Source organism: Gymnoscopelus microlampas (assembly GCF_963454915.1).
Source record: "Gymnoscopelus microlampas genome assembly, chromosome: 1".
Classification (NCBI taxonomy): Eukaryota; Metazoa; Chordata; class Actinopteri; order Myctophiformes; family Myctophidae; genus Gymnoscopelus; species Gymnoscopelus microlampas.
In genome coordinates this window covers 13,752,098-13,776,302 of record NC_139962.1, presented here as the reverse complement: position 1 = coordinate 13,776,302, position 24,205 = coordinate 13,752,098, and the positions used below count along the sequence as shown (strand labels likewise).

Below are 24,205 nucleotides of genomic sequence, written 5' to 3'. Positions count from 1 at the left end.
CACAGGCTTGCCCTTGGTATCTCCTTCCAAGCCGTGGTTCAAGGCGAGAAAAAAAACAAAACAAACTTCACTTCCTGATCCGACAAGTCGACAGACACTCCGATGTTTATTATCATTAGGAATTATAACGGTTCATGTTTAGAGAAATAACTTTATGTATTAGGAAAATAACTTATTTGGTAAGTTTTCGTGTTTTTTATTATTATTAACTCAACTAATCTTTAAGTGCCTCCGCTTGTCTGCAAACTTGCCTATGTTAAATGTTAACTGACAAGTTAGCATATGCCTGAGCATAAGCATATTAGCCTGTTAGCTAAATAACTTTCATCTATAACTTGTTAACATGCCTTCTGCTCCATACAGTCTTTATTCTGGGATAATGTTTTATAATAAAATAATAATACATTGGAGTAGTAGTTGTATGTCAGCGCATAATTTCTCAGCTAGCTGGACTTTAGCAAGTCAATCAAATGTTTGGGAAATGACACTGGGTAAAAACAAAACTCTAAAATCAATTGAAATAGGAGATTTTGGACGTGGATCTATGGAAGTCCATAGGTCCAAAGATTAAAAGAAAATACTCCAATGAATTCAATAAAATCCACAATGAAATAAATAAAAAACGCAATGATTTAAATACAAAATACAATTAAATAAATACATGTATTTATTTATTGCATTTTTTATTTCATTGCTTTCTGTTTATTTCTTTGTTTTTTATTTATTTCATTGTCGATTTTATTTATTTCATTGTGGTATTTATTTTTGATTTTTTGGACCTATGGACTTCCATATGGATCTGTTAATATCACTTCAGGTTGTCTGATGATAAGCATTGTCATTGTCCTCCAGGTGCAACATTTGAGCGGTGCGTTAACAATGTAATGATCAACTACCACTGAACCCACACCCCACTGAACTCTCGCAGTTTCAACTTTCAAGATGTCAGGTGCGAACTTCATGAGCAAAGTCCGGTCCGTGTTCAAAAGGGACCGGGAGGACTGGGACCTGAGTGACACGGCGCCCTTTGACTTCTCGTCGGACGAGCTCGTTGAGGATGAGACGCCCAAATTCAACAAACTGAAGGTGGTTGTCTCGGGAGAGATGTCGGACTACTCCGCCGGAGCCCCTTCTAATGGGGTGGCGGTGAACACAGTGGTCGCGTCCGACGACGACTCACTTCTGGACTCTTCCTCTAGCCTGGGCAGCCCGGGCTTGAATATGGGCCCTTGTGACAGCTGCACCAAGAAGAGGGAGACGATCAAGCAGAGGAAAGTCATGAAGAAGCTTGGCTTCGCAGCTGTGCTGTATTTCCTCTTCATGATCGGGGAACTCATAGGTATGAAGATGGCTGATAATTGATGGGTAACATTCATAAAAGTAATGGGTCGCACTCAGTATGACAAGAGTGAGTTCACTTTTTATTTCTTCTACTTCTACATTATGAAGGACAAAAACGTTTCGGCTATCCAGCCATAGCCGAAACGTTTGTCCTTCATTATAAAGACATGTAGAAGAAATACAAAGTTAACTCACTCTTGTCATACTGAGTGCGGCCCATTACTTTTATAAATGTTATTGGTCTAAGAGGATTTCGCACCAGAGGAGTCGGAGCGCGGTGGTAACAAAAAGTTTATCTATCGCGATAATTGATGGGTACCACTATCATTAGCATGCTGTTTACGCAATGACCAACAACAATCATTCAAGTCACAGAGAGACAGCACAGACATGGTGTCAAGTAAACCACACCGGTCTGAGTTAATCATCTTGATCGTGGTTTGCTTAGCTCAGTTTGTGTCAAGCGAGGAGGTTTTGCGTCACACAGATTTGCATATAATACTGGTACTATAGTCCCATAATTATGTCCCTATAATTGAAAAGCTTCTATATAAGCTGTAAAACCCAAATTCCTCTTCTTAAATAACAGTCTACACTTGTGCCTGTATAATCTTATACCCGCCATCACAAATGTTAAAGTTGTTTAGACATGTGTAGATAATATTTAAATATGAAATAATGTGTTACTGTATGTGCATATTGGAATGATCTACCTGTTTTCTTATGTTTAGGTGGCTATGTGGCAAACAGCTTAGCGATCATGACAGATGCACTGCACATGCTCACAGACCTGATAGGCATTGTGGTTTCTCTGCTGGCCCTCTGGCTGTCTGCCAGACCCCCCACCAAGAGATACACCTTTGGGCTCCACCGTCTGGGTAGGTCTCTGATTTATGACCCATTCCTGTCACCCCCCCCTTGTCTGTCTGTCTGTCTGTCTCTCGCCTGCCTATGAGCAAATCCATGAATCATATTCAAATTATAATGTGTGTTGTCAACAGTGTCACTAAAGAGGATCATATGTCTTTGACATCATCACCTTAGGTTGGCTGTTTTGATGGTCAGCTAAATGGCCACACACACTGTTTCTCCCGGCTATTACAGACCTGCCTGTTTCAGTGTGTTTGTTTTTGTGTGTGGCGCCAGCCTTGGTTCACTAGTATGTCAAATGCACTTGTGAATGAGTTCAAATGGATTCTGATTTCTGACTGTGGCTCCCTGTCACAGAGGTGCTTTCGGCAGCCATTAGTGTGCTGCTGATCTACATTTTGACGGGGGTGCTGCTGAACGAGGCGGTGCAGAGGACCGTACACCAGGACTTCAACATAGACGGTGATGTCATGCTCATCACGGCAGCTGTAGGCGTGGCGGTCAACCTTATGTGAGTCAGTGAGACATGCACACACTTCTTTTTTTACTAGATTGCATGAAATATCAGTCTGTACAAAATCATGGGCCGGTTTTGCTAACTTAACGCTGTATTCTAAGATTAATCCATGTCTGCATCTGCTGTCTGTGGAAATGTAACAATTTAGTCCAAATAATCTTCACAGCACGCTGGGTAATAGACATGGGCCCCACTGGGTAGTATTTGACCTCAGTGATACAGTGACATACTGTACAGTATTAGGTGGTCATATGGATTTTTCAAGGCTATAAATATATTTTTTGGGAGAACAGGTAGGCAAATATCAACTGTTTTTTATGGCGTGGCTTAGAGGCTAGGTGTGTGTGTGTGTGTGTGTGTGTGTGTGTGTGTGTGTGTGTGTGTGTGTGTGTGTGTGTGTGTGTGTGTGTGTGTGTGTGTGTGTGTGTGTGTGTGTGTGTGTGTGTGTGTGTGTGTGTGTGTGTGTGTGTGTGTGTGTGTGTGTCTATCCATCAGTCTGGAGCTAATCTCGCAACCGACAGTGCCAAACTTTGTAGAGCACGCTGCCAGTAGGCCACAGGAGTACTTCTACTCCATCGTTTTCCACATGTTTTGTACTTTTTGAAATAACTTAACATTTTATAATGGAAGTCAATGTAGTTGTGATTGAACTGAAACCTTGCCCAAATTTGGAGTCAAACGTCATAGATGACTGATGTCATAGGCTGGTCACATCACATGAAGTGATTGTTTTTCTCTCTAAGATTCCAATATCCACAAATGAAGTGAACTCTGTACCCTAAAAGTCACCTGATTCCACTGTCTGCACATGTGCTTTTCATTCTTGGAAGGCATGTTTATTGTTGGCCACATATTGTTTACATTTCAAGTACTCTAACTGACTATATAAGTGTAGTGATTGAAATGTTCTTTTTCACAGTATGTATTCAAAATGTATTACACTAGATAAATAACCTGCAACAACAACAACATATTCTGAGAGTAATCATTGGCACAGAGTGTTTGTTCAGTCACAGGGGTCTCCCTAGTCTCGCGAGCCAGACTGTTTTCAAATGCTGCCACAGTTTTCAAATGCTTCCGTCATACAGTCTGGAGCACAGAAGCTATGAAAATTATCCGGGGATAAAATGTTTTGTCTTTTCAGTTGCGCAAATTTGTCCTAATATAAATAAAAATAATCTAAGCCATATAGCTTGCTGCTTATCAGAAATGGAAATTCAAAAATAATCTTTTAAGATATTTTAAAATATATTTTTGTGAATGGAAATGTCGAGCATATGAAAGCTTCCTTTCTCGGCTTTCGGGAGGTGTAGTAAACCCTTGGACAAGGGAAACATTATGCTTCTAGAAGTGCTTTTCTGCTACATTCACCCTCTTTGTTAGCCAGGATGTCTTTGGTTTGGACCAAATGCATATTTGCGACCGTAGGTCGCATTTACTATAGAAACCTGCTCCAGGTGTCCGTCCGTCACCCCGTCCCTCCGTCACACACGTCCCGTCACACCCGTCCCTCCGTCACACACGGCCCGTCACACTTTTGCCCTGCTCATATCTCCGCACCCGTTGCCCCGATCCATGCCAGATTTTGCACACACACTCCTTACCTGCCAAACTACACCCTCCAAGGACCCCCGGAGCTCCAGGGACCCCCAGCTGCCTCGGGGACCCCCAAGTGTAAAAAATGAGCACATGTGGACAAATTACCAAATGACCACCCCAACGGGGCTGCTCACGGGGCATTCCCGGGGACCACCCACTCCTGGCGCTCCAGAACGGATGCAAAAGTGGTGGCGCCCCCAGTGGAGGACCCCCTGCCACTGCAGCTCACATAAAATGCCGTAACTCGGGCTAGGAGCGTCCGGGAGAGCCGCGGCCGGTACCTATTCGTCCGCCAAGGCAACGCGGACACCCCACCCCTAATTTCTCACATGGCCCTCTTCTAGCGCCACCTTCAGGCCGCTTTTCACAACACATTTTTGCCCACTACTCCTACAGTTTTGCCCCTAAAAACACGCAAATTGCTACACACTACACAGTATGTGTACACTCATGTCATCAACATGCCTGCCACCACATTTCTTAGACCACCAAACAAAACTATACATTGCCCACACAACTAGGAACCAATCGCCGTTACAGCCCTCTTCTGTATACATGTGACCTACGGTCGCTTATCTCCCGATTAGGGAGTCTTACTGGTGATAAGGGGTCACATGCTCATTCTCTGTCCTTCTGTGTCATCAGCATGGGTTTCCTGCTGAACCAGAATGGTCACCTCCATTCCCATGGCCATGGCCATGGCCATGGTCACTCCCATGGTCCTACAGCTTCCCAGCCCCCTGGGACAGGCCAGCAGCAGCGGCCTCACGGCAGCCTGGCTGTCAGGGCTGCCTTCATTCACGCCCTGGGGGACCTCGTCCAGAGTGTTGGGGTGCTCATAGCTGCCTACGTTGTCCGCTTCAAGGTGCCTTGCTGTTATTATTCTTTGACTTTAATACTAGGTGTAGTTGTTAACTTGTGTACTATTTGCCAAGATTAAAGGTAGGGTAAGTGATTGTTTTTAGTTAAAACAAAAATGTTCTTTTGTTAAAAGGTTAAAGCTCTATATTGTGATAGTAATCATTGCTATAGTGTTTGTTCAGTAACAGGGGTGTTCCTGTCTCTCCCGCTCTTTAATAAACAGAAAATACATTTTCAGGTGGGTGGCAAAATGTCAGCCAATCAGAAGAGGGTACCCATTTATCTTCAATTTTATAGTATTCCTGTTCCAATTTTGTCCTTTATCATCTCTCTCCTAATTGGATAAAATGTGTATAACGACCTGAAAATGCCTTTTCTGTTATCAAAAAATCTGGGTAGTCAGGGAGACTCCTGTTACTGAACAATACACTCTATAGCAACGATTACTATCATAATATAGAGCTAGCTATTTAACACTTATTTTAACACATTTTAAATATCACTTACCCTAATAGTAAACACTGGAATCGTGATGTGCTGTTCTCAGTCTTTCTATATGTTTTGTGTGTCGCTTTATATTTCTGCTTAACACATAATATATCACGTTGTAGGTACAGTATGTAACGATTCACTCAATCCACCATTATACGATTCACAATACTGCGTTTCTCACAATTACTGTATATGTTTTCACAAAATGAGATTCCACACAGATTATGATTGTTTTAATTTGAAAAATGTAAATGTGAAAATACTGTATTTTATTTTTATCTTAATTAAAGAGTGGTTCAGATTATCGTTAATGTATACATTAACACACATCGAAAATATCAAAAATACAATCTCACAATGTGAGTTGTGAAGCATTGTGAGCTTCTAGATCAGCTATTCTCAGGCTTGCGCAGGTCATGCATGGCGACACTGGTGATAGTTAAATGGTCCTTACAGCGATCTGTTATAACTGTGATTCCCAGAAGTCTGTTCCAAATGAAACAGTCTTGTCGCTGCCCCAAAACGTGTGAGTGAGTGCGTGCGGTGAACTCAAAACTAGAGTTTTTTGAATCGTCACATATTGTATCAATAATTAGCTGTCTTGCATGCATCATTACATCCCTATCAAGTTGTGAGTCTCTCTATAAGTGATGAGGTGATTGATGTCAAATGGACCCATGTTGCCTTTTAATCTTAACAGCCGGAGTATAAGCTGGCAGACCCCATCTGTACCTACATCTTCTCAATTCTGGTACTATTCACCACGGTCCGCATCATAAGAGACACAGGAGTCATCCTGCTGGAGGGTAAGAGTCAAGAATGTACAAATATAACCAAGTTGACACTGAAGGTTTTACTATGTATGTTTCCGCCCCATAAGATTTCATCTGTTGGATTCCTCGTGCAAAATTACATAAATCAAGTGATTTTGCAGTCTGTGATGTCACATCAAATTACTTCATAATGTATAAATTCTGTTTGCTCAAAATAACTGAAGAACGGATGGGCGGATTGTCAAGGTCACAATTGATTGGTGATTGAATACTTTATTAGTCAAGAAATATAAACAGCACGGAGGTACAGTTAAACATTTAGGCTAAAAGGATATCACAAAAAAAGTTATTTCCGTTGTGGTCCCGATCAAGGACACAGGCGAAAGTACTCGTATCTAAGGTGGAAATGGTAGATCTTAACAGTTGGCAGGAATATCCACTCTACTGAGTGCAATCTTTCTAGTGTTTCTTTTTTTTTCACCATCAACAAACTATTGAAACTTTGTAGCCAGGGGACACCAACCCTGGCATCATTGTATGTGAGTGCATTATGGCACTGTGTAATTTAGCAGAACCTGACGGCTGTTTTGTTTTTGTTTTTTTCATGTTAGGGGTTCCCAGGCACTTGAATGTTCAGCGAATTGAAGAGGACCTGCTGAAGATGGAGGATGTGCAATCAGTGGATGAGCTGAATGTGTGGGCGTTGACCGGCGATAAGACTGCTGCCCTTGTACACCTCCAGCTCTGTGAGTGGCCACATAACTCTCGCTCATCCCAAACGAGAAAGCAATTGAGAGAAATAGGGACTTGCATCATGGGTGCATTCGTAAACTCACTCCAATGGCACTATGGAGGCCATACTGTGCAGTGGTGGACAAAGTACTCAAACCTAGTACTTCAAGTCAAAATATACTCCAGGTCAAATATTAATCAACTACATGTGAAAGTTGCTCTCAAATGTGTTCTTGAGTTAAAGTACTGGAGTACTTGCTTTTAAAAATACTTAAGGATTCAAAAGTACATACTTTAAAAAAAACTTTACTATTCATACATACAAATGACACAGTACAAATTACACAGTACATTTTCTTTTTAAAACCTCACTATGTAACTTTGGTAGAGTATGTTAATACAATATAACTTATTGCGACCGTAGGTCGCATTTACTATAGAAACCTGCTCCAGGTGTCCGTCCGTCACCCCGTCCCTCCGTCACACACGTCCCGTCACACCCGTCCCTCCGTCACACACGGCCCGTCACACTTTTGCCCTGCTCATATCTCCGCACCCGTTGCCCCGATCCATGCCAGATTTTGCACACACACTCCTTACCTGCCAAACTACACCCTCCAAGGACCCCCGGAGCTCCAGGGACCCCCAGCTGCCTCGGGGACCCCCAAGTGTAAAAAATGAGCACATGTGGACAAATTACCAAATGACCACCCCAACGGGGCTGCTCACGGGGCATTCCCGGGGACCACCCACTCCTGGCGCTCCAGAACGGATGCAAAAGTGGTGGCGCCCCCAGTGGAGGACCCCCTGCCACTGCAGCTCACATAAAATGCCGTAACTCGGGCTAGGAGCGTCCGGGAGAGCCGCGGCCGGTACCTATTCGTCCGCCAAGGCAACGCGGACACCCCACCCCTAATTTCTCACATGGCCCTCTTCTAGCGCCACCTTCAGGCCGCTTTTCACAACACATTTTTGCCCACTACTCCTACAGTTTTGCCCCTAAAAACACGCAAATTGCTACACACTACACAGTATGTGTACACTCATGTCATCAACATGCCTGCCACCACATTTCTTAGACCACCAAACAAAACTATACATTGCCCACACAACTAGGAACCAATCGCCGTTACAGCCCTCTTCTGTATACATGTGACCTACGGTCGCTTATCTCCCGATTAGGGAGTCTTACTGGTACAATTGGGGTGGTTGCATTTTGTCTCCCTGCTCTTCTATTGAGACATTTAGATAGTGTGAAAGGACATGTCTCACTTTTGACCTGATCAAGATTCAATTTACCCCCAGAGCAAGGTCGGCTCTATTAGTTCAATGGTCAAAATGTCAGCACATGCCAGGAAACCGGGTTCAAATCCGGGGTAGAAGAGGAAAGTTACATAGTGCTGCTTTAATATTAATGCACTGCTGTATTGCAATTTAGACAGTTCCCCCAAAATTCTAAGATTTTCCTGAAATGTTATCAAATGTTATCAATATCAATATTAGTGAAAATAGTAGATCTACTAGTTCACAACTTGTCGCAACATGCCATTTGTAAGCTTGTAGATCTGCCATATAATATAATGACCTATACATCACCCTATGCAAGTTCATTTTAATGTAGTTAAAATGTAACTTTGAAGATGGTGTGAAACATTAGTTCAGGAGGTAGCAGAGGAAGAACAATTGTATGGCGGCCTAGTAGTGGCATATCAAACATAAGAAGGGACCGGGGGGAATTGGCTTGTGCTGTAAATGTATTTATGCTATAGCATTGGTTCAGAGCAACGCCTTGAAAGTAGTGGGACTTTAATAATAATCAGTGTATGGATCATGATCAGTCTGCTCTGCTGTTCCATACTGTAGCATAGAGGTGTTTACGTGTCTATCCGAACTGAAAATACCCGACAATGCCAGAGATCTGTACGGGTTCAGGCCCATGTTTTATTATGTTCATTCGGGTCTGGGTCGGTTCTGATTCCATTACCTTGTATCCCGGGTCTGTTTATCATCTAGTATAATATAATTTGCTGATCATGAGAGATTCGAGAGAACAGCATGAAGTGCATGACTAGGTTGACCAAGGATCATATTACTGCAGTGCTAAATGAGGGGGGAAAAAGCTGAGCTGCGCATGCATGACAGGCTGCTAGCTTTGTTGTTTTCTACTGCTGTGTTTGTATAGAACTTTGGTTGGCTTAAAAAAATATTAGTGGAGTGAGCTCAGTCATAACAAATGTAATATATTAATGTCTATTGAACCAAAGACATTTTATTTCATGTAAATATAATGGCCAATAAACTAGCAAATTATTATTTGATCTTGAGCAGAATCCACCCAAAACATGAATGTTGCTATGGGATTTTATTGGACTCAGCTTATTACACCGAGTGTAAGAACAGCTAAAAGAGAAAATCACATTTATACCCTTCGATATTTCCTGCCCACACTACTCTGCAGCTCTAGGTCTGGTAATGTGCAACTGCTCAGCCATTGACTTGAATGGAATATTACAGATTTTCCCACATAAAATAATCGATAATTTTAGGAGCCAGAGCTTCAAAATCCCTTCAAAATCTAGTCAACGAGGCCTGCAGTAGCCTATGCACTGAAAAAATGTGCATGACATTACTATTTCAACAAACTACAGGCAATGTTATCACTAGAAAGAGGGAGAAACGGCATCTAACTAATATCTTCTACTACTACTACTACTACTACAAATGGTAGCCCAAGACTCCTTTTGAAGTTACACATGTAACATGTCAGCACATCAGCATCTCTTAGGATTTTTTGTTTTATATGATTTCTACCTTTTGTTATGATTAATGTCATTAGTATTATTGCCATCACTTGGGCGGGTGAGTCATGTAATCTTCCGAGTTAAGCTGTGTGTGTGTGTGTGTGTGTGTGTGTGTGTGTGTGTGTGTGTGTGTGTGTGTGTGTGTGTGTGTGTGTGTGTGTGTGTGTGTGTGTGTGTGTGTGTGTGTGTGTGTGTGTGTGTGTGTGTGTGTGTTCAACAACACAGCCATAGCCTGGAAGCTTGCCTAAATATTTATTTGTGCTCAATCACAGCTCTTACAATGTGAATATTCTGATTAAGCTGTTAACAGCAGCAGAAAAATGTCCTGTAAAAATGTCCTTTGTGATTCAATTACATACTCGTCTCGTCTTACTATATTTGTCACGTGCCTCATCTCTCTTGGACATGTGATATCATCCACTGCTTCATTTTCATGCTCAAAAACACATTTTTTTTGGGAACTTTAGCACAAGTGCTGATGGTGTTTTTTTTTTTAAACGGAAAGAAACAGTTTTCTGGCTTCTAAACTGAGCTCATCTCATGTTCACCTTTTTCTCCATTTGTTTTCAACCATGTCTACTCCTGTGTTTGCAGCGCCCTCTAGTGCCAGTGCATGGGAAGACGTCCAGGCCAAGGCTCGCCACCTGCTGCTGCACACCTACAGTGTCAACCGGTGCACAGTGCAGGTCCAGACACACAGACAAAGGCCAGTACACACTTGTGCTCACTGTCAGCTTCCCAGTGCCTGAGGACACAACACTTTACACTAGCTGACAGGATGCACTTGGTGGAGCCTCTTGGCCGAGAGCTACAGAATGCAAAATGACAGTATGGTAACACCATTGTCTCAGCTCAGTGCCATAGCAGGACCAGCAGTATATGCAAGTGGACAGTGTTGGAACACTTGTGCCAAACGTCAGAGGAAATTATCACTATCAGATGCACATTTGGGATGATTTTCGTCTCCAGGGTTCTTTTTTTTTTTTTACTTAATACTTGCAAGGGTTTCAAAGAAAGGTTGACTTTTAAGTGTCCTGATGCTCTTAAATCACCATGGAAGCCTAAGTCAGTTGTTAATATGTCAGTTGTTGTACTCAATTTAATTGATGGAAATTGATGATATGTTGTCAGGTGTATTTGTACAGTTTGTCACTGTGTCTATGTGCGGGCCTGTCTACTTTTATGTTTGTTTTTTATTTCACTGAGGTTGACTGAAATTGAAAAAGTACCTCCACTCACGTTATTTAAAGAGCTCGAACTCCCGAGGTGGAATCCGGTCTTTACATTTCCCTGGGCAGCACCAAAGTAACCCATTACATGTGTGCAGTACAATACCCAGTGTTAATTTAACTTGGTGTGTACAAATGCATTTGGTTTACACTCAGTCTTGAGGTTAAGTTATCACGGTGGAATTTACTATTTGGATTCAGCCCCAGATGGTCAACTGCCTCAGTTGATGGGTCATTTTGGGTGCTGCGGCAAGTAGTTTGATATCCAAACATATGCACCTAATCATATTCCCATTTAAAAAAAAAGGCTCTCATATTACTGACTTTTGCTGTACTCTTTAAAGTTGTCTAATTTGTCTGTACTGACCAACACTAATATAATGTACATTTTCTTTATTTTATTTCTTTTACCTTTTTTTCTTTTATTCCAATTTAGCTGTCGTGCCAATTCCCGATTCTCTGTGTATTCTAGTCCCTTGTCACTGGTAACTCTTACAGTTGGTCAGCACAAGCGAGAGTCTCCTCCGACGCAGGTAATGTCATGGACGCTTCTTTTCACTTGACAGTTATGAATTTTGCCGGGAGGATGTAACGTATGCTGAGGTACTATTCCCCTAGTACCACAGCCCACCGAACAGGTGCCCTGACCAACCTGTAGGAGTTGCTACTGCAGTGGCAGAGAAAACCCTCTACGCCTGCCTTCCCTAACACGAAAACAGACAATTGCGTTCATATGGACGCCCTGCCAAACCGGAAGAACTGCAGAGGATTCAAACCCCTAGTCTCTGCAGTGGTAGGCAGGAACATATTACGTTATTTTTTGTGTGCTAATTTATTACTTTGGAGAACGGCCAACTGACAATCAAATTATGACTGACTTTTCTATCATTCTAAAAATACTACGGTGGTTAGAGTGATCTCTTTACAACATAGTTCCACATATGCTATAACAAGGCAACATGTTAAGATTTCATAACGTAACATGCTCATGTAATGGACTGGCAGTAGATCTCAATACAGTAAACTATACAGAAGTGGGCATTTACAGTATTTTGCATTGCAGTATTTTCATGAGGAACATTATGTTAATTTTAATGTTTGTCATGTTAGCGATCCTATCTCATATTTCTGGATGACTTGATTAGCACATCAGTGTTCCTCTCCTTCACAACATTGATTCACTTATTTGCACATTCCAGCATGAAACTTCTCCTGGAAATCTGTACAGGAAGAAACTTTCCCCCACCATTGCATTGGTTACTGTTTTAAGTGTGTGATCATCTTGCTAAATGTGTTTTATCATTTGTGAGAATGCCTCAGTCATGCTTTCTTTTACAGTACAACTTGCATGATTATAACTTTCTCTGATGAAATATCAATTAATACTAATATGATAATAAAGACAACATGAAATGTTGGTAATAAATAATTTGAGCTCAAGAAAATGTTATGGTTTACTAGGCAGACTTGAATCTGAATGCTCAATGTCCATAACTAGCTGTGTTATACATTGTCAGCACTAGGAGGTATTGTTTGCCAAAAGCTGTCAGGAAATCCTCCTTCCTCAAATATATTCAATATAGGGCAGCTCTGTGGATTTGGCAAAGACTGCAGGTAGTGCTCACTGCTCCCAGATATAAAAAGGTTTCCAGTTGATAATGATAACATTAGACAAACACAGGGAGTGCCCTGGTTTCCAGGCAACCATTGTGTGAGGTTAAAGGTACTGTACCTAGCGAGTGCCAACCATCTCCTCAGTTTGCATGAAGATAGCCAAGGGTTAATAGCAGGGGTTTTCAACTGATTGTGAACCAGGGACCACCACCCTGACTAAGAATCAACCAGGGGACCACTGTTGTGTTGGGTGGGGATACGTGGGCTAAGATCACTTAAAGGTGGGTTGGGATGGCCCTTGAAGATTGCTTGAAATATGTTAGTGGTCCAGAGCTCAAAAAAGGTTGAGAACCAACCACTGATCTATTCCTCTTACTTTATCCAACCTTAACTTATACTTTACTGATTTGTAACATTTATGACTGAGCAAACACATGCCATTAAATTGCCACATTTCCTATATTGATGACGCTTTCCCTTCTTGTGATATTCTAACTTCCTTTTCTGTGGAATTTCTTGACCTCAGACTTACCAGTAACTGACTTCATTGACTTGTCATCTTAGGTCACCAGGTCGATTAGTCCACTGCTTCTCAAGTAGTGGTCCATGGGGGACCGTACCTATGTTCCCCGGGTCCTATGTTCCCCGCTTTCCTAGGGAGAGCGGGGAACATAGGACCTAACCTAAACCTAACCCTAACCCTAACCTTAGTGGGGGAACATAGAACCCGGGGAACATAGGGATGACCCCGATGGTCCATGGCATGATTACAGGTGATCCATGTCTGTCTTTTCTTGGCTATAGTGGTGGTCAGGGGCAGCACTTATTGCTGCTTGAGGCACATGCATGAGGCCCAATGGGCCCCATTCAGCAATAAGTTATGTTTCCTCTTACATTTCTTCCTAAGTGAATTCATATGTGAAGTCGAGTCAGATTCATGAAACGTTCTTAAAAGGCAGTAAGTTTCTCCAAAATAAAACAAAATAAAATGATGAACAAAAACAAAATCTTCACTTTATACATTACTCCACCAGTGGTCCATGGACCACCAGTTGAAAACATCTGGTTTATAGCATCCACCTGATGGTCCTGTTTTACTTTGGAGCGCCATAAGACACTTGAGTCATGACTCATGACCACCACTGGACCGTGTCTGTTGCTAGTAATATTTGGAACTAATGTGCAGTGATGATGTTAACTATACGGTAGGAATATTTTAGGAGACTAGTACAACTTGAAGGAGAGTCATTACCAGCCATAACTTCACAACCATCTTGATGTTTACATGAATAACAAAACATCTCCAGCCATGTGATGTTCCTCCAATATCAACATGGGGGTTTCCGACCCATACTTCTACTTTTTTTCCCCCACAAATCTTTATTTATAACAATCATGACATACAAAACAAAACAAACACAAACAAATAAGTTATTAATACATCAATATAACATCAGAGCCAGGGGGATTTACTAACATAAAACATTAAAGAGTGAACACAAAAGGACAGTTCTTGCAGCTTTCTTATTTTTCTGGTAAAATGTCCCATACTTCTACATGCACAATGAATAAAAACTTATTGTAGTTCCTGGTCACATGCCAAGGATGTGGGTGTTGGTGACCTGATGTGAGCTTATATGAGTGCGACCCAGTCATGTACACAAATTCCTTTCTCCTCCAGTCCTCTTCCTTCCTATTAGCAATCATTCAATTGCACACAATTGGTGGTTGCCGGTTTGGTCCTATGCCAAGCGTCTCTGGACATTTTACAGATGATCTCTGATTACTTAAAATGAAAAATGGTTTGAAGTAATGGCTGCCTCAGACAAGTCATCTGTACTATTCAATGGTACTATAAATTACCCAAAGCTTGGTGTTAAGCTTCTGGTAAAACAAAAATAAATAAATATTACCTGTAACTGCAAATAAAGAGGGCTGAGCAGCATCAGGCTTGTAAGGAAGCAAGTTGAACATTTAATATAATAATTACTACATTAAAATACATTTTCTAATAAAAACATAAAAAACCTTCAGGAATGCTGTCTCACCCACAGCCGTAGGGGCATAGTTGTAACTGTAACCTCCACAGCTGAACTAACAATACCCAATGTAATAGTGAATGAATGTCTCTTCATCTTGCCCACTCTCAAACAAAATAATTCTGTAAAAAAAAAGGAAGATTGACAGTTCAATAAAGTGTTGAGCAATGAGACATTTTCAGATGGACTGCTTTCAGTGCTCTTTACTGAGATTATAGGAGGATTAATGTCTAACCTATCGCAATGGAAGTGGGGAGTATCCTTAAAGGGAGCAGTATTATTTTCTAATCAGCTTGAACACACTTGACATCAACAACCAATGTCCCAGTGTGCTACAATGTCCGTGGCATCATGTGCTGGGATTTAGTCCAATGTCTGACTATACAAGCAGGCAGATAATGTATTTTAAGTTAGATCTTCCAATTCAGTGTCCAGGACAGGTGCAGGTGCAACATAATAAAGTCTGAACACTGGTTAAATGCTCCTCTTGTTTATTGCGTTCTTCAATGTTAAGACCAAATGGTCTTCCGGAATTTCTGAAATATCTGAATCAATTTTATTGTCACATCACAGGTTTACATGGTGTAAATAAGTGGGTGAAATATGTGTGTACTTTATTATCTTTTACAGCAGGTTGATATTATTACAGGGTCATGCTCCTTTGAAAGCTATGTGTATGACTAACCATAGGTTGACAGGGAATAGAATGCAACCCAACCCAACATATTAGCCTTGTCTTCACAAATCACACTTGCTTGGGTTGTAGAGAATAAACAGAAGAGAGACAAAGGGGATACATATTGACATTAGCTGTCCCAACAAGGTCACCTCAGGACATTAACGTAGCCAAGAAAGTGAAGTGTAGGCCTCCATACTGTAAGTAACAGCAGCAATACGTTTGTAATAGAAAAACTCAATTTCTTAGCTATGAAAAGCTAAAATGTTCCAAAATCTACATTTGACATGAATAATTTATAATTGTAACTACTGCATTTATTTTACACAGAATCATGTTCATACTTATAATAGAGCACATTACATGTAGTGAACATCTGGGTCGCTGTGAGATCTAACTTAATTTTCTTTGCTTAGATTAGACCCAAGAGGGCATGCAAGCAACACTAAGTCAAGCAATATACACCTAGCAACGCACACTATGTAAACAAACATAAGTATTGTACATGCATGCAAGGATACTGAGGGTGTGCAAAATATATTGCTGGTATCCTGGAACCCAGGGCACACAAGTGTGAGTCAATGGGCCACTGCAAAGCAGGCTATGCCCTACCAGTGAGGCAGAAGCATTTCCGCACACTGTACAAAATGCCTAGTCTGTGCAGAAATGATTCCGTCAGACTGATGGGGTGCAGGTGGTGGAGTATTGACGGCATCTCTCCAGCAAAGATTCCAGCATTTACTTGGTAAGGTTTCTCACCAATTCCAGTTCCTCAACTGGCTTCCACTTTTGGTTGATGGTGATAAGCTGAAAATCAAATCAAATCAGTGCAGTCTTTGATCCATTGTCAACTATTAAAATATACACAAAGAGGTAGTCATTTTAGTGATGAATAGGGGGTACACTCACTGTAGCTTCAAGGTAATACATAGACAAAATTGATAAAAGAGCTCTCCAACTAATCACTTTTCAACAGGGATCCGCAGCAGTGTACTAAAACGTCAATGTCAGGATGAACTGGCAATCTGAATAACAAGTAACCACATAATAGGAATGTTGTGGGTCACCTTTTGGGGTTTTGATGGGTCTACTCTCTCCCACGGCTCTGGGTTTTTGGTCTTATTCAAACTAGAGAAGAGAAAATACAAAAACATACATGTCAGACTCACAGACAGAGGAGCTTGGCAGCACATAATGTTCATTTCATTTCATTTCATCTTTATATATTTCATTATGGTTTACATTATCACATTAATTTACTTTTATTTTTTTTTACTTTTTACATATTCCATAAATGAAAAGGAGCAGGATGAAGATAAATCTTAAGGAGCAGGAAGAAGATAAATCTTATATATATGTCAGATTAAAGTAGGATGAAAGTTGATAAATGACAGCCGCAAACACGTGTTATTATAAATTAAATTAAGATAATCGTTTAAAAAAAATGATCATAAAGACTCACATGACATCAGGTTTGGTAAATAGGAAATACATGGAAGCAGAAGCAGCTCCTACACCAGCAGCTCCCACGAAACCAATCAGAGGGATCAACTGGAATATATCAACAACACTGTCAATATATAATACGATAATATAATAAAATATAATATAAAGTATGTCTTGCAATCAGTGGTGGAAAGTAACTAAGAACATTTACTCAAGCACTGTACTTAAGTACAATTTTGAGGTATTTTTTACTATGTTAAATGTCAGTACTTTTACTTCTACTCCACTACATGAAAAGAGGCAGAAATGCTCCTCAGAGGCCACTTAGAGGCAAATATTATACTTTTTAATCCACTACAATTATTAGAAAACAGTTAGTTACTTTGTAGATTTTGATTATTAATACAAAACATACATTGACCACTTCAGCCCTATATACATTTCGGCCATTTGAAAATAGCCGATCTACAAGCTCCCAATGCGTCGCATCGCAACGCAGAGTGAGCTTGTAGATCTGCTATTTTCAAAATATTTTTATTTTTGTGTACTTTAAGTACATTTTGTAACCAATACTTTTGAATTAATTTTGAATTCCGGACTTTTACTTCTAACAGAGTATTTCTACATTGCAGTATTGATACTTTTACTTGAGTAAAAAATGTGAGTACTTTTTCCACCACTGCTTGCAATAAGTCATTTCAAGTGTCCAGGCACAGATATCCAATTTATTCAATATACTGCAACACTTGGATATTATTGAAAGTGTGAACACTCACCTCTTTTCTCTTTCTCAGCATTTGGATAAATCCTGACATATTTTGATGTCCTCCTAGATACCTCCTAGACATAAAATAAAAACTCAATTATGTTTTCAGGTAATAATTAACATTATTAGGCACAGGCAGTAAGTATATCCTTGAAACCAGAGGCATCAAGTCATACAATAGATCAGCTGTAGGCTGTGGCAACAAATTTCACCTGTTTGAAGCTGTTTGAACTTTGAAGTCCTTGATGTCTCTGACTGCAGCATCCTGTCAGTCTAGCTAAAGTAGACTAGGGTTTACGAGATGCAAGGCACGTACACACACACTCATTACTTCCTGTATGGGCAATCCATCAGTTGTGGCCAGTTTTAGATTAGATTGAGTTTTGCATACAATCAATATCTTCAGTGCGCACTGCCCTCTTGTGGCCATTTTAGAATATACCCATTTATAAACCAACCAACCTGTGCTGTACTGTTGCAATGCTTTCATTATCAATCATTGTAATCGGCGTAGAAAGTGAGATGGGGTGGGGTTAGTGATTTAGTGAGTTACTTAGTTAAAGTACCCCTACGTATACATTTGTATTCATTTGAATGAAGTTTGTGAAGTCTGTTGAAGTTTGTTTGTTGATCTCAACTATTTCTGCCAGGTAGGGCCTATGTGAATGTTTTACCCAGGCATGGTCACTGAAATTTGCAGCCTCCTCTGCACAGTTTTAGAGAATAGATGTGCACTGTGCAGGGGTTTCTAGATGGTAGGCCTTGTTGCCTTTTGTAAACAAGAGCAACCAGAGTGTCTCTATCACTACATCTCACTGAATAACACATCAACGTACTTCCTAACTGCATAGACAAACTACTGGACATTTCTGTCCCTAAATAATGTGCCAGTGGAGAGGTTGAGGACACAGATCATATGCACACAATAACACAGAAGCTGCCTTTCTGTACTGTTGTACCACCAGTCACCAGATCACTGTAATCGGCGTAGAAAGTCAGAGAGAGTGTGCGCGTGCGTGCGTGCGTGTGTGCGTGCGTGCGTGCTTGCAAGTAAAAAAAAGTGAACTCAAGGTAGTGCAAAGATTCTCCCGTCCTCTTGGCCAATAATGTTGATTGCATCGACACGTGGAGTGAAGTCACATTCTCGGCCTATACTGCGAAAAATCCCAGCAGCATCCGAGGAGGTATTTGCAATATTATGAGAGTGTAACTGTCCGTGACACTTGGTCATTTTTACATTTTAAGTTATTTGTTGTTTATGTTGTTTATTTGATTTACCTTATTTTGACACTTCCTGTCACTTTATTTTTGTAACATCCTGTTGCTGCCCCTGAGCTCTTATAACTGAGGCCTGCTAGCTTAACAGGGCAGCTCAGTCACACATTGAAAGCCAGAGTGAGAGGTGGAGAGACACTGAGACAGACAGCATGTGTTTGTTTAAGGCGCAGCAAGGTATGAAATGTTTGTTTGTTGTATGCAACATTCACTCAAATGATTAAGTAATGTTAAAAAATATTAAGTTTGAGTGAAATGGTTGTTGTCCACAGTTCCTGCTGTCGCATGCTGTGCCTGTTTGTTTGGTGAACCCAATTGAAGTTTAAAGTTCTAAGGTGGCTTGCAACCTAGCACCCCCGGTTAGCGGAGTGAGGTACAGCATTGTTTACTTGTTTGGGTTTGTTTGATTTTGGGATTTAATTAATTGTATTTGTTTAGTATTGTCTTTGGGTTATGGTGCTTTTTGCTTTGTTCTTTTGTTTGCTTTGGTTTTTGTTTGTTTGCAGTTTAAATGAATTAACTATTGAATCACTGCATTATAATTGAACGTTTTATTGTTGAATTGAATACGTTGAGCTGAATTTAACTGGAAAGTGATTGATTGAAATGCACAGATTTTATTGTTTGATGTGAAACTATGAAATGATGAATTATTGTATTTGTGGTAATATTTATTCTATTTATTCTCCATTTTATAGTTTTCACGGTGTTCGACAATGCTTCTACTGTGCAAGAAGTGATAATAAAAACACCCGTTGAGACCATCCATCTTCGTCATTATTCATAAACCGAGGGCAGCTACAGTGAAAACTCAGTGAAAACTCAACGCAGAAGCCACTCAACGTCGGCACCACACCTCATCTACAGCCACCTTGTACTTCAAATAATCCAAGTCATCATTCATCTCAAGTTTGCCACACCACAGTAACGTATGCACTCAGAGGACTTATGAAAGGTAGCCTCTGTTTCATTCAACTGAAGGTTGCTTAAAGCACAAGACAATACATTGAAAAAAGGAAAAAGAAATTTATAAAAATGGAACAAAAAAATTGAAACAAAGGGTGAAAAAACAAAGTGTCTTCTGATTGAGAGATTTAAAGGTTATGTCACAAAGGCTTAAGGTGTTTAGCCTCAAATTCTGAAGTATTCAAGCTGCATTGATGAAAAGACAAGTAAAGGGGACACTTGTATAATTTGTTTGCAATTCATTGGTTTTGTTTCGTATTGTTTGATATAATGATGTTGGGTTTAAGTGGTTAGTCTGAAGAGCTGAGTTAATGGTTTAAGAATTGAATGTAAAAGCCCAGACTAAGTAACCCCGAAGTATTGTAAGTGATCAAACTAAAAGTAAAGCGCAAACAAATGTTAACCCCGAATGAGACAGTAGTAAATATGCAGCAGCCTAATGAACACAAAGAGAGAACAGTCAATACACAGAAGATGCAGGAAGATGAAGCAAAGAAACATGAAAAGTCATTTACAGAAGCCTGTACCACCTGGATGCAAACAGCTAGAAAAGTGCGAACCGCTTTAAAGACATTTTGTACAGAAGAAGACCTTCAAGTAATGAAACAAAGTATTCGTAACAAACATGATGCAATAAGTGAGAGTTTTGTAGTCATTCAATGCAACTGCACTGCTACTCAAAACTTGGTTAAGAAAATGGATGCCTATACAATCATTACCACAGAGATATGCGACCTGATGGATAAATGCCTGGAGGACACGGCTGAGAGGAGGCACGAAAATGAGGATAAAGATAAGAGACCGGTGGGAGAAATGGAGAAGGAAGAATTGGCGAAAGAGTCCACTTCCACAGATAACCCCGCTGGTCAGGAGATGGTGGGAGAAATTGTGAGGGTGGAAGAAATGGCGATGGAGTCCACTTCCACAGATAGCCCTGCTGGTCAGAGAAACCAGAGGTCTGTGAATCCTATCACAGTAAGAGAAATGCCAACTAGACCGACCAATGTGCTGACAGCCTTCGAACCAGACTCCAGTGAAAGGAGGAAGGAAAACGAGGCCAAACATGTATCCCAAGACCCCTCTGTGCAGCTTCGCAGGGACAACAGCCAGAAAAAGGAACAAGAACAAAGTATGAAAAAGCAGGTAAAGTTAACAGACAGCTCTGAAGAGTTGAGCAAGAGCAGCAATTTTGTGATTAAAGCTGCTCTCATAGTCAAACGCAAACTGGAGCAGAAGAGGAGAAGGAAGAAACCGGTTCAAAAGGAAACCCGATCGACCAAAGTAAAATTACATCTGAGACCAGGAACTATTGACAAGGGGAGCCATTCAACTCCTAGTCCTGCTCTCCCACCAGCTGAGATGAAGAACATGACCATAGTCCCCCCAGTTCCCTTTGAAGCCACAGGCCCCGGTCCTCCTCAATCCCAGGAAGAACCTAAACAGTCCATGAGAAACAAACCCTTGAGTCCAGTCCATACTAAAGTTGTAAAGAAGCCAGATAACGCCAACCAAAATGAGTGTTACTTCTGGAGGTACATTGTTCATGGCCTGAGAGATACCTGCCACTATAGCCACATCGAGGATAACCACAGCATAAACTTTGGCTTCTTGGCAAGAAGAAAACCACCCTGAAAGAAAGTTCTGACTTGTTAAAAACAAGATCTTTACCCTATACCTTTTTGACCTTGTAAAAAATGATATGTTTTGAATCATGTTATGTTTTATTATGTATAACATGATTGGTGGGAGTGTAACTGTCCGTGACACTTGGTCATTTTTACATTTTAAGTTATTTGTTGTTTATGTTGTTTATTTGATTTACCTTATTTTGACACTTCCTGTCACTTTATTTTTGTAACATCCTGTTGCTGCCCCTGAGCTCTTATAACTGAGGCCTGCTAGCTTAACAGGGCAGCTCAGTCACACATTGAAAGCCAGAGTGAGAGGTGGAGAGACACTGAGACAGACAGCATGTGTTTGTTTAAGGCGCAGCAAGGTATGAAATGTTTGTTTGTTGTATGCAACATTCACTCAAATGATTAAGTAATGTTAAAAAATATTAAGTTTGAGTGAAATGGTTGTTGTCCACAGTTCCTGCTGTCGCATGCTGTGCCTGTTTGTTTGGTGAACCCAATTGAAGTTTAAAGTTCTAAGGTGGCTTGCAACCTAGCACCCCCGGTTAGCGGAGTGAGGTACAGCATTGTTTACTTGTTTGGGTTTGTTTGATTTTGGGATTTAATTAATTGTATTTGTTTAGTATTGTCTTTGGGTTATGGTGCTTTTTGCTTTGTTCTTTTGTTTGCTTTGGTTTTTGTTTGTTTGCAGTTTAAATGAATTAACTATTGAATCACTGCATTATAATTGAACGTTTTATTGTTGAATTGAATACGTTGAGCTGAATTTAACTGGAAAGTGATTGATTGAAATGCACAGATTTTATTGTTTGATGTGAAACTATGAAATGATGAATTATTGTATTTGTGGTAATATTTATTCTATTTATTCTCCATTTTATAGTTTTCACGGTGTTCGACAATGCTTCTACTGTGCAAGAAGTGATAATAAAAACACCCGTTGAGACCATCCATCTTCGTCATTATTCATAAACCGAGGGCAGCTACAGAGAGAGACCGGGTCTGTGTGTTATCAGTCAGCCATCTTTATTACGAACTACCTGCGTGCCCCCAGGGGGCAGCCTTATATCCTATATCACAACATGTGTCAACAGTATTCACACGGAAATTAAAATAGCCTACATTCAGTGGTGGAAAAAGTACTAAAATGTTTTACGTAAGTAAAAGTATCAAAGTAGTAAAAAGTAAAAAATACCTCAACATTGTACTTAAGTAGCCTACAGTACTTGAGTAAGCGACAGCGTACTTACTTTCCACCACTAACAGCACGCCACCACACATCATTAAAAGGAGTGGCCATTTTGTTTCGGTTCGACAACAACCAGGCGATTTCTTGCAGTTGCAGCTCTAATGAAAAGGTTAGTATAGCTAGCTTTAAACAACGGCCTATAATGTATTGACGCTGTTATCTGCAACTAAATTTCATTTTTGAAAAGCTGGTTGGTCGACTTTATGAAATAATCATTTAGTAACGAGGCCCATTTCAACGGAAACAGGCGTCTGTTTGTTTTTCCTTCTCTCAACTCTGCTGCCCCTCCTTCGCTGTCCGCGGTGCTGAAGAGGGCACTAAGTGCAGGAACAAACCCTCAAAAAGAGTCATAGGCCTATTTGAGATACCCTACCCCAGTGGTTCTCAAACGTTTTCATGTCAAGGACCCCCAAATTGACACTTATTACCCCACGGACCCCCATTTCAAAAGACCCCCAATAAGATAAGGTGTTTATGGCTCTCTAGCAGTGATTCTCAACCATTTTCATTTCAAGGACCCCCAGTTTAACATGCATTAGGCTACGGACCCCCATTTAATGTAATTTAATTAAATTATACCTCTGGGACCCCAATTCATATTGTAAAATCAATGTTAATTTAACTCTGAGAGTGTACAAAAGTGTACATTTGTACACTCTGAGAGTTACAGAACCATAAGGGTCCATTTGGTTCCTGTCCATCATTTAGCTGGGGACCCCCTGGAACCCCTTCAAGTACCCCTAGGGGTCCCCGGACCCCACTTTGAGAACCAATGCTACCCTACCCGGGGTAGAACTAAACGTGACGTTGGTATTTCATATCGTTGAAAGATGTCCCCTTCATGAGATGGATTGTCACAAGTGTTATAACTTCTTCTGGCCATCCATGAAGAGGACAAGTCAAAGTTATGAAAAAACAAGGTCAGGTTTTGTTCTGCCCCTGACAAAAGAGGATTACATCACCTTTAGCTATTTCTGCCTGTACCGTAATAAGGCCTTATATTAAATGCTACTGATTTACGATAGAACCAAATATTGCCATCCTGGTTGCTTTGGGATGTTGGGACATTGGTCTGTTGACCAAGTATCATGTTAAAACAACCAGCAGGTAGAAAATGACAAAGGATTGACTTGGAACTAGGATTTATTTTTATTTTTTTTGGCTTATGTGGTGAGTCACGTCATGGATACATTTTATGATTTTTGCATAAGGCTAAAGGTAAAACTTGTGACAATCCATTAAAGATATGACAAAACAATGTCACGTTTTGTTTTACCCTGGGTAGGGGTTTTGTCTAATTTTGGGGGTTTGGTTCCAGCACTTAA

At 40.6% G+C, this 24,205-nt stretch overlaps 3 protein-coding genes across 4 annotated transcripts; 2 read left to right on the top strand and 1 right to left on the bottom strand.

The window, feature by feature from the left end:
• Positions 1-70: 70 nt before the first annotated feature.
• On the top strand, positions 71-12,632 carry slc30a4 (solute carrier family 30 member 4). Of its 2 annotated transcripts, none has more exons than XM_084066190.1 (8): positions 71-179; positions 853-1,339; positions 2,073-2,219; positions 2,569-2,722; positions 4,973-5,192; positions 6,381-6,486; positions 7,065-7,199; positions 10,581-12,632. In XM_084066190.1, the coding sequence occupies exons 2-8, from the start codon at positions 943-945 to the stop codon at positions 10,733-10,735; spliced, it is 1,314 nt and encodes a 437-aa protein (XP_083922316.1). In that variant the 5' UTR covers positions 71-179; positions 853-942; the 3' UTR covers positions 10,736-12,632. The 2 variants fall into 2 exon arrangements, with proteins under 2 accessions (XP_083922316.1, XP_083922315.1); XM_084066189.1 differs by having other exon boundaries at positions 74-179; positions 943-1,339.
• A 1,676-nt stretch (positions 12,633-14,308) lies between these two features.
• Positions 14,309-23,083, bottom strand: cUnh15orf48 (chromosome Un C15orf48 homolog). The gene is made up of 5 exons (XM_084058296.1): positions 22,882-23,083; positions 17,767-17,830; positions 17,007-17,095; positions 16,612-16,672; positions 14,309-16,351 (listed from the first exon to the last, which is right to left on the bottom strand). The coding sequence occupies exons 1-5, from the start codon at positions 22,929-22,931 to the stop codon at positions 16,283-16,285; spliced, it is 333 nt and encodes a 110-aa protein (XP_083914422.1). The 5' UTR covers positions 22,932-23,083; the 3' UTR covers positions 14,309-16,282.
• LOC311042399 (uncharacterized protein) lies at positions 19,146-21,629 on the top strand (the record flags this gene model as incomplete). Its single annotated transcript, XM_084053097.1, has 2 exons — positions 19,146-19,208; positions 19,730-21,629. Exon 2 carries the CDS (start codon positions 20,394-20,396, stop codon positions 21,627-21,629), a length of 1,236 nt encoding a protein of 411 aa, XP_083909223.1. The 5' UTR covers positions 19,146-19,208; positions 19,730-20,393.
• Positions 23,084-24,205: the final 1,122 nt, after the last annotated feature.